The sequence below is a fragment of the Centruroides sculpturatus genome, unplaced genomic scaffold, assembly GCF_000671375.1.
Source record: "Centruroides sculpturatus isolate CEXI.00-Female unplaced genomic scaffold, Cexi_2.0 scaffold310, whole genome shotgun sequence".
NCBI classification, from domain to species: domain Eukaryota; kingdom Metazoa; phylum Arthropoda; class Arachnida; order Scorpiones; family Buthidae; genus Centruroides; species Centruroides sculpturatus.
In genome coordinates this window covers 393,866-403,351 of record NW_019386000.1, presented here as the reverse complement: position 1 = coordinate 403,351, position 9,486 = coordinate 393,866, and the positions used below count along the sequence as shown (strand labels likewise).

At 35.9% G+C, this 9,486-nt stretch overlaps 1 protein-coding gene across 1 annotated transcript in view; it reads left to right on the top strand.

The window, feature by feature from the left end:
* Nucleotides 1-9,486, top strand: part of LOC111613028 (guanine nucleotide exchange factor DBS-like) — a 243,031-nt gene that overhangs the window by 156,334 nt on the left and 77,211 nt on the right. The window contains exons 14-19 of the mRNA XM_023354329.1: nucleotides 1,769-1,825; nucleotides 1,878-2,120; nucleotides 2,603-2,850; nucleotides 3,548-3,719; nucleotides 4,201-4,448; nucleotides 5,146-5,868. Of these exons, the coding sequence (XP_023210097.1) occupies nucleotides 1,769-1,825; nucleotides 1,878-2,120; nucleotides 2,603-2,850; nucleotides 3,548-3,719; nucleotides 4,201-4,448; nucleotides 5,146-5,868 (1,691 nt within the window). The remainder of the gene's footprint in view (nucleotides 1-1,768; nucleotides 1,826-1,877; nucleotides 2,121-2,602; nucleotides 2,851-3,547; nucleotides 3,720-4,200; nucleotides 4,449-5,145; nucleotides 5,869-9,486) is intronic.

Sequence of the window (9,486 nt, the reverse complement as noted above, 5' to 3'; positions counted from 1 at the left end):
TCACTTAGAATAAGTCCAGAGTCTGCACTTAGAAAATATACTTTGATTTTGTGCACATATTGAACTCCCTTGGAAAGAAGTAAATGAACTTTAATTCCGAAGTGTCCCTAGCCTACAGAGAAGAAGACGAACAACTACTGAAACAGGTTGTATGTTTTATAACGATTTTGTGAGCTCTCTCTCTCGATCGCGCCTTGGGTATAAAATAAGTATAGCTATCTCTCGATTTGTATATTATTTGTAGTAGTTCTGTCTCTCGTTCGTCCACATTTTTGTATGAGTTTATTTTCTTGTTTTATTAAATTAATTATTTCTTTTTTAACTAAAATGTCTCTTAATTTTGTGTCCGAATCAGATCTCATACGCGTGTTTGTCCGCGGATCGATAAATTGACAAACTGGTGTCAGCCCTGACGAGCATCTGGACTTCACAGTTCAGATCTACTAGCGATTATCGCTCTCCTATGAAATATTTGAGATCAGATCTAGTGATCTGCATCGTAGAGAACTAGTCTTACCGACTAGCTGCCTAGTAAGTGATACAGGCGTAAAAACCTACCCTGTACCCCCGGCTAGATCTCACAGAATATAACCAAAATTTCACCTAAACTGAATAAAAATAGCAGGAGTAATACAGAATTGATGTACTGTACTGTACATTACATTTGAAACTTTCTGAATGCCTGAACCACTGCACTTTTCTAAAATCTCTCTTCGGCGGCACCATCTACAGGATAAGAACTTTAATTTGATACCTGAGCCGTATTTTTAGCCCCAGCCGTTTATTCAAACTAAATTAGAAAAACTGAAACCATCGCACAATTAACATATATTCTAGTTACAGTAGAGCATCGATTATTCGACCCCCGATTAACCGTCACCTCGGTTAACCGACCGCGTTCTAGTCGGCAAATTCAAATGTTCGCTAGTAATGTGGCGCTACAATATTTGGCTATGTCTTGGCTACTTTAATATTACTTTTGTTAAATTTTTGCGTGTTTTAGCTGGCTACACTACTCGACCATGAAAGGGAGGCCAGTATTTAAACGCGGCTTAATTTTTTAATTATGAATTATTAAATTCATGTTAAGGTTGTGTTAAGATTAATCATATTCGTTTTGTAAACCGCGCTTAAGTTAAGCGTCATCTGTTTATTTTTTATGTCTGGTCATTGAAAGGCCGCTATGGATCGAGTGTCAGTTGTATATACAAAAGGTAAATTGTTTACAAACTGAGTCTTTGTCTATTCTCTGATACATGTACACTTTTATTTCGTCAATAGTTTACGATAGCAGATGTCTTGTGTGTAAGATCCAAGTCGGATGTGCGCAAGCTAATATATGTTCTTGTTAACCGCTTCCTCTCCGATCAATTTTTAATTACATTATAATTAAACATTAAAAATACTTAAAACTGAAAAAACGAAAGAAATGCGTTGTTTTTGAAGAAAAAGCTTTAAACTTTATTTTCCCTTGTCTCGCCTTTCTGCAAAATTTGACACTGATGAGTCATTGTGTTTACAGCTGGATGACCTTGAGAACAGCTGGTGTTGGATTTCCCGAGACATTCTCGTAAAACTTACAGGACGCGAACAGTTTATAGTAGGGTGAATACTAGCTGGCTGTATATTTTTAAATATTTTCAATGTACAGTACAGTACTGTATTTATTTTGTGCAAAATAAAGAAATNTCTTTTATTTATTTGCTACCTAAGTAGGTGCGTTTTTTTTTTATTTTTAATTTTAAATTGGAAATTGACTTTTCTAAAGTATGTTCGCGATTAGATAAATTGGAACAGCAACATCAGTTACCTTTGGACAACATTGGTGAGTTTTTTTTTTATTTTTAATTTTAAATTGGAAATTGACTTTTCTAAAGTATGTTCGCGATTAGATAAATTGGAACAGCAACATCAGTTACCTTTGGATGACATTGATGAGTTATACTCCTTTGCCTACGATAGACAAGTTAATGCTTCAAACAGAAGCAATTTAATGTTGTTTAATCATAGTATTCCGCTCGAGTTGGATTTGCGGGATTATATTGTTAACTTATTTTCTAAGGAATTGGATGTGACTGATCTGTCGGGGCATAATATTGTCGGTGTTTCCCGTTTGAGAGGTAAAGCTCGGGAATTCTATAGCATCCAGTTGTCGTCCTGGAAATGTCAAAATTATTTATTGCAAAAATTTCGGACGAAAACTCAACAAGAGGGCAGGGAAAGACCGATTAAATTTTGGCACCGGATCTGTCGTTTAATTCCCGTGTTCACCGTAAAAACCTGGTTTCTTTTTTAAAAGAATACCGGGAAGCTGGTCGTCATATTTTTTTGCGAGATGACGTATTATATGTAGATGACAAGAGATTCACGTATTCTATTTCGGGCCATCACTTAATAGAGGTGCCTGTTTCTTTTTTATTTTGAATTTTCCTCCCCGCAGGAGAGTCGGTTTGGAGAGACTTTCAACTTCATCGTGCCCGGACCAGTTTAGTTTGAGTAGTTATTCGGAATCGTTGTTTTTTTTTTGGAATTGTTGTGGATTTAGCACTTAAGTGTTCTCTGTTGGATTATATGATTAAACAACCAGGTTTAATTTGTTTAGCCCTTGTTGAAACCTGGATGGTTTCAGTGGATGGAGATTTTCTTGCTAACTTTCTTCCAGTGAACTGGAGGTATTTTATGATTCCAGCGGAAAAGCCACTGGGGCCGGGTAGACCCCATGGTGGTATTTTGTTCTTTTTTGATGAAGTTAGAGAACGTTTCAAGTTATTGGAAATTTATCCTGATTTGATGGTGATTGGCTTATCACTTTACTCGGTTCTCGAACCTAGAAATATCCTGGTGCTGGTGGTATATGCTGGCTCGCAGAGATAGAAGGGTTTACGTTTAGACTTGTTTTCCTCTATTTTGAACTCTTGGTCTTCGTACTATCATGGAATTGTGATAATGGGCGATTTTAACGTCCATATCGGTGAAGAAATTGATTCACATTTGAATTTAGCCTCTACCAACATTTTTGATGTCAGACGGTCAAAGGATTTAAAGGCCGACACGGCCGGGAGACAGTTTCTGCATTGGTTGATTGAACACGATTTTATTCTCTTTAGTGGTCGTACTAAGGGAGATTTCCCAGGTGAGCTAACTTTTTTGTCAAAAGTGGGTAGCTCGGTTATAGACTTTATTGTCGTTTCTCAGAATCTGGTTCATAAGGTTGAATCCCTTCGTGTTGGGTCTCTCTCATCTTCGGACCCTTTTGCAGTGGAATTACCGTATCGCTGAGTTTCCGAAATATAAACTTTGATTCTGTGTCTGTTGATGATTTCTATGGTATTATTTTATCCAAGCTATGCTCTATCGCAAGAAGACTAAATGTGTTAATTGAAGGTATTGAACCTTACAGGAGGATTCGTCCCCCTTGGTTTGATGGGTCATGTTATATTCAGAAGCGAGCGAGGAACATTGCCTTGGGCAAATTTCGCAGATCTAATAGTCAGACCGATTTGGCTTCCTTTTTAAATTTAAAACGACAATATAATTCACTTATTAGGGCCAAAGAGAGAGGAAATATTTATGTAATTATGCTTTACAGATGGCTGGGATTAGAGACTCTNTTCCGCTCGAGTTGGATTTGCGGGATTATATTGTTAACTTATTTTCTAAGGAATTGGATGTGACCGATCTGTCGGGGCATAATATTGTCGGTGTTTCCCGTTTGAGAGGTAAAGCTCGGGAATTCTATAGCATCCAGTTGTCGTCCTGGAAATGTCAAAATTATTTATTGCAAAAATTTCGGACGAAAACTCAACAAGAGGGCAGGGAAAGACCGATTAAATTTTGGCACCGGATCTGTCGTTTAATTCCCGTGTTCACCGTAAAAACCTGGTTTCTTTTTTAAAAGAATACCGGGAAGCTGGTCGTCATATTTTTTTGCGAGATGACGTATTATATGTAGATGACAAGAGATTCACGTATTCTATTTCGGGCCATCACTTAATAGAGGTGCCTGTTTCTTTTTTATTTTGAATTTTCCTCCCCGCAGGAGAGTCGGTTTGGAGAGACTTTCAACTTCATCGTGCCCGGACCAGTTTAGTTTGAGTAGTTATTCGGAAACGTTGTTTTTTTTTGGAATTGTTGTGGATTTAGCACTTAAGTGTTCTCTGTTGGATTATATGATTAAACAACCAGGTTTAATTTGTTTAGCCCTTGTTGAAACCTGGATGGTTTCAGTGGATGGAGATTTTCTTGCTAACTTTCTTCCAGTGAACTGGAGGTATTTTATGATTCCAGCGGAAAAGCCACTGGGGCCGGGTAGACCCCATGGTGGTATTTTGTTCTTTTTTGATGAAGTTAGAGGACGTTTCAAGTTATTGGAAATTTATCCTGATTTGATGGTGATTGGCTTATCACTTTACTCGGTTCTCGAACCTAGAAATATCCTGGTGCTGGTGGTATATGCTGGCTCGCAGAGATAGAAGGGTTTACGTTTAGACTTGTTTTCCTCTATTTTGAACTCTTGGTCTTCGTACTACCATGGAATTGTGATAATGGGCGATTTTAACGTCCATATCGGTGAAGAAATTGATTCACATTTGAATTTAGCCTCTACCAACATTTTTGATGTCAGACGGTCAAAGGATTTAAAGGCCGACACGGCCGGGAGACAGTTTCTGCATTGGTTGATTGAACACGATTTTATTCTCTTTAGTGGTCGTACTAAGGGAGATTTCCCAGGTGAGCTAACTTTTTTGTCAAAAGTGGGTAGCTCGGTTATAGACTTTATTGTCGTTTCTCAGAATCTGGTTCATAAGGTTGAATCCCTTCGTGTTGGGTCTCTCTCATCTTCGGACCCTTTTGCAGTGGAATTACCGTATCGCTGAGTTTCCGAAATATAAACTTTGATTCTGTGTCTGTTGATGATTTCTATGGTATTATTTTATCCAAGCTATGCTCTATCGCAAGAAGACTAAATGTGTTAATTGAAGGTATTGAACCTTACAGGAGGATTCGTCCCCCTTGGTTTGATAGGTCATGTTATATTCAGAAGCGAGCGAGGAACATTGCCTTGGGCAAATTCCGCAGATCTAATAGTCAGACCGATTTGGCTTCCTTTTTAAATTTAAAACGACAATATAATTCACTTATTAGGGCCAAAGAGAGAGGAAATATTTATGTAATTATGCTTTACAGATGGCTGGGATTAGAGACTCTAAGACCTTTTGGTATCGGATAGGTCGTTTTCGTCGGGTCAGGAGCATACTAGACCAAGAAATTTCCTTGGCTGACTGGTTTATTTATTATCAACAGTTATTTAGTTTAAATACATCGAATTTACCGTCGATTCTGTCACTACCGATGGCTTCTTTTGCTGTTGATCCTATTTTAGATCTTCCTATCTCTGATACAGAGGTGAATACAGCACTTCAAAAGATGCAAATTTGTTCTGCTCCCGGGGTGGATAATGTTTCACAGTCTTTAATTGTTTACTCTAAGGAAACTTTGGTTCTTTACTTGGCCAAGTTATTTAATTGGGTTTATGACACTGCTAGAATTCCGAATTCGTGGTTAGAGGTTAAGATAAAAGTTATCCATAAAAAAGGTCCACTAGATGAGCCCGCTAACTTTCGACCAATATCGCTGTTGCCTATAGTTCAAAAAATATTTACCTCTATTTTGGCATATAGATTGGGTATTTGGCTAAAAGAGAGGAATTTGATTCAACCAGTGCAATTTGCTTTCCAGCCTCGTAAGAGTACTTTAAGTAATATTTTGATTCTCCACTCCATTATTTGTAGACAACTATCAAAGAAAAGACAAGACTATCAAAGAAAAGACTTGCAGCGTTCATTGACTATGAGAAAGCCTTTGACAGTATTGTTTTGAAGATTTTGTTATTTAAATTAAAAATGCTTGGAATCTCTGACAAGTTTATTGGCATTATTTAACGTTTATTTTCAGGATTTAAAGCAAGGGTTTTCACTAGTGCCGGGTCTACAGGTGCTTTTTCATTAGAAAAGGGTTTACCATAGGGTGATTCCTTAAGTCCGATATTGTTTATTTGTTATGTTAATGACATGGTACAAGTTTTTGATGATTTAAGTAAAGATTCCATTTCTCTAGGAGACTACGAAGTCCATTTACTTCAATTTGCTGACGATACAGTGGTGTTATCCACCACCCCGATTTATCTACAAAGGAAATTGGACAGGTTATAAAATTATTCCTCCAATTTGGGTTTGAGTATTAATTTATCCAAATTGAAAATAATAATTTTTAGACATGGTGGAAGGCTGAGAAAAGCTGATAAGTTTTTCTTAAACGGTAAAGGAGTCAGTATTGTTAATGAAGTTATATATTTGGGAATTTGTCTCTCAGCTATTGGCTCGTTCCATAATTACATTTCTTACGTTAAAGGCAAAGCATTTTCCAAAATAAATGTTATAATAGAAATCTTGAGAAGGGTTAAACAGTCATATGGCTTTGTGTAAAAATCTTGCCGCCTCTCTTTTTACTTCGAGTTGGTCTTATGGTTTGCCCTTTTGGGGGCCTTTTTGTTTTGAGGATATCGACTCTATAGAACTGATGTTCTTTCGTTGTCTGTTTGGTGTTGAGAGGTCGATCCCATCGTATGCAATCAGATCTGAATTGGGCCTTGAGTTTCCCCGGAAACGCTTTGTCAAATTAACCTTAAATTTTCTGAGAAACATAATCTCTGACCCATCATCCTTGGAATTTGAGGCTTATTCTACTTTGAAGAAGTTTTCGTCGAAAAGATCGCTCAAATTCTGTTGGTTTACTAAACTAGAGAATCTATTTAATAGAATAGGTATCTCACTCTCTTTGATAGATTCCTCTCCAGATGTTTTGAAATTTTACGCAGATATAATTTTACAAGAGTTTGATAATCTTTCCTTGAGAGAAGAAGGGGACAGGATTCTTAAGGTTAATTACCGTTTATGGTACCCAGAAATATTAGACAACAATCGGTGTTTTTACATTTATTATCAGCAGCTACCATTTATTGTTAAAAAAACGATAATACAGATTCGTCTAAATAAGTTTCGTTTAACATGGAAACACTTGTGTATTGATCTACGTTCACCGGAAATGTGTCCGTTTTGTAAGAAAGGATATGCGACTTTAAATCACTACATGTTTGACTGTAAGGATTTTGAATATTTGCGTGTATCAATACTTTCTAACCAGGTCCGGATTAACCCACTTTGGGTCCCTGGAGATTTTCTTCTTAACATGCTCCCTCCCTCCCCCACAAGAAATAGAGCGCACAAAAAAATATAAAACAAAACTAAATATTGTGAAAAACTAAAACATATTTTAAATTTTTATTAATAAAAAATATTAAATATATAACAATAAATACACACAAGAATACATTTTCTTTAGATTTTAAAATTCACAATAACCATATAAAAAGCAATATATTTTTGTCTATTTGTTTATTATACACAGACATGTATAACAACATATACATGTTTTTTGTCCAACAGAAAAGTAAACTATCTTATTTACAAATCTTTTCAAAATAGACAATTTGACCGGGCCCTAGACATTTGTCTCATTTGTCTATGCGTTGATCCGACCCTGTTTCTAACAATGTTTTTTGTACTAATAATGTTGTTTGCAAAAATCCAGAAGACAGAATTCATGGATTATTCTCTATCAACGACTCAGTAGAGTCTATATGATATAAATATAATTTATTGACCAAAATTATTAATGTTACCCCTCCTCCTAAAAATTAATTTTATGTATGGAGTTTTTCAATAAATAAATACTGAATATAAATGGGGTTTGCTTGCAAAATCCGCGCGGGCAAAGCCGCGCGGATTTTGTAACAGCTAGTCTATCTATATAAATAAAAATGTAATGTTCGTTTGTTCCTACCGATTCCTTTGAAATTTCCACACAACGCTGCAATCAAATACGCACGTGTTTTTATATAATATACATGTCGAAATTCCCCCCCCCCCGAGGAGAGATGGACAGGATTAAGGCTTACCGTAAAGAACTCTGCTTGTATTTATACTATTTTAGATGCGTATTTTTGCGTTTTTGATTGCGTTTTAATAGGGTACGTCAAGAGAATGTACAATAAGAAGAGATTTTTCGAAAAATTCTCCCTTCTCCACGGGGGATGTGTTATACATTTATAATAGATACATTTTGTGCCACAACAACGCGTGGCAGAGTCTGATAGTAAGTTATAATTACAGAACAATAAGAGAAAGAATTATTTTACAAATTTAATTTTAAGAAAAAAAAGGATTATTATTTTAATTTGTTATTCTTTGTACAATCTTTCTACATGCACGTTAACAAAATTTTTCATACAAATCTTTATGTTGACGGCTTCTGCACAGTTTGCAAACTTTTTTCGTCACTCTGCATATGGTGATGTCCAGTGGACCAGTTCTAAGCAAAAATTGTTACTACTAACAGTTACTTTTCACAAGCATCAATCCTTTTGTATTTTATAACCAATTGATTTAATCAAAGTAATTCTTTGATGTCCTGTATTACTTCTTTTTACATCATAACAGTCAATCAACACTAATTTTTCAAATTATTAATATAAAAGTTAATTTTTCTGTATATAAAATAACTATTACAATGAAATATACTAAGTTGTTATATATGTACTTTTTTAAAACCCTTTCTGCCCTGTAGATACTAAGAGGACCTTTTTAGTAAGCCCATTATGGAATTGGTTTGTCCTTCACCACCCAGCCACCTAGCTGGGTGGTGAAGGACAGGGTCTGACATATCTGGATGGACCATCCCAAAAAATTCCTGGGGTTTTTTAATCTCGAGAATGGTGTTAGATAGATGAAAGTCAAGACTGGATATGAAAGTTTAGGGGTAGGAGGTCCTGATTTGAATCACCAGTCTAGAGTGGAAGTCATGTGAATTTAATTCAAAAATTTTCCCATGAATGGACTTACATACTGGCACGACTGTTGTTATCTGCAAAAGTATGATGCACTGTACAGCAGTGGTTCCCAATTATTTTTTCCTGCGTACCACTTCAAGAAAGAGCTCAAACTCGCGTACCCTTTATAGCAGAAATTCATATTAATCCATACTAATATTACAAATTCGAAGGTAATTCTGTCTGTCTGTCACCTTTTCACGTCTAAACCGCCGAACAGGTTTTAATAAAATTTGACACAGTGATAGAGTACATGTTGGAGATGGACATAGGCTACATTTTACTGCGAGAAAATATCTTATTCCAACGAGAAAATTCGATATAATGCGGGCGAAGCTGTGGGTAGACAGCTAGTGAGAAATAGAATAAGTTTTTTTTACATTTATTACCTTTAAAATACAATTCTAATAATAATGAAAATAACATAAGGTTATTTAATTTTAATGTGACAAATGTGCACGATTATCTTTGCACAACTTTGTAAAATCTGGTTGCTTTTTGGTCAGCTTCAGTCTCGAGTCATCTTCGAGTTGAAGTCG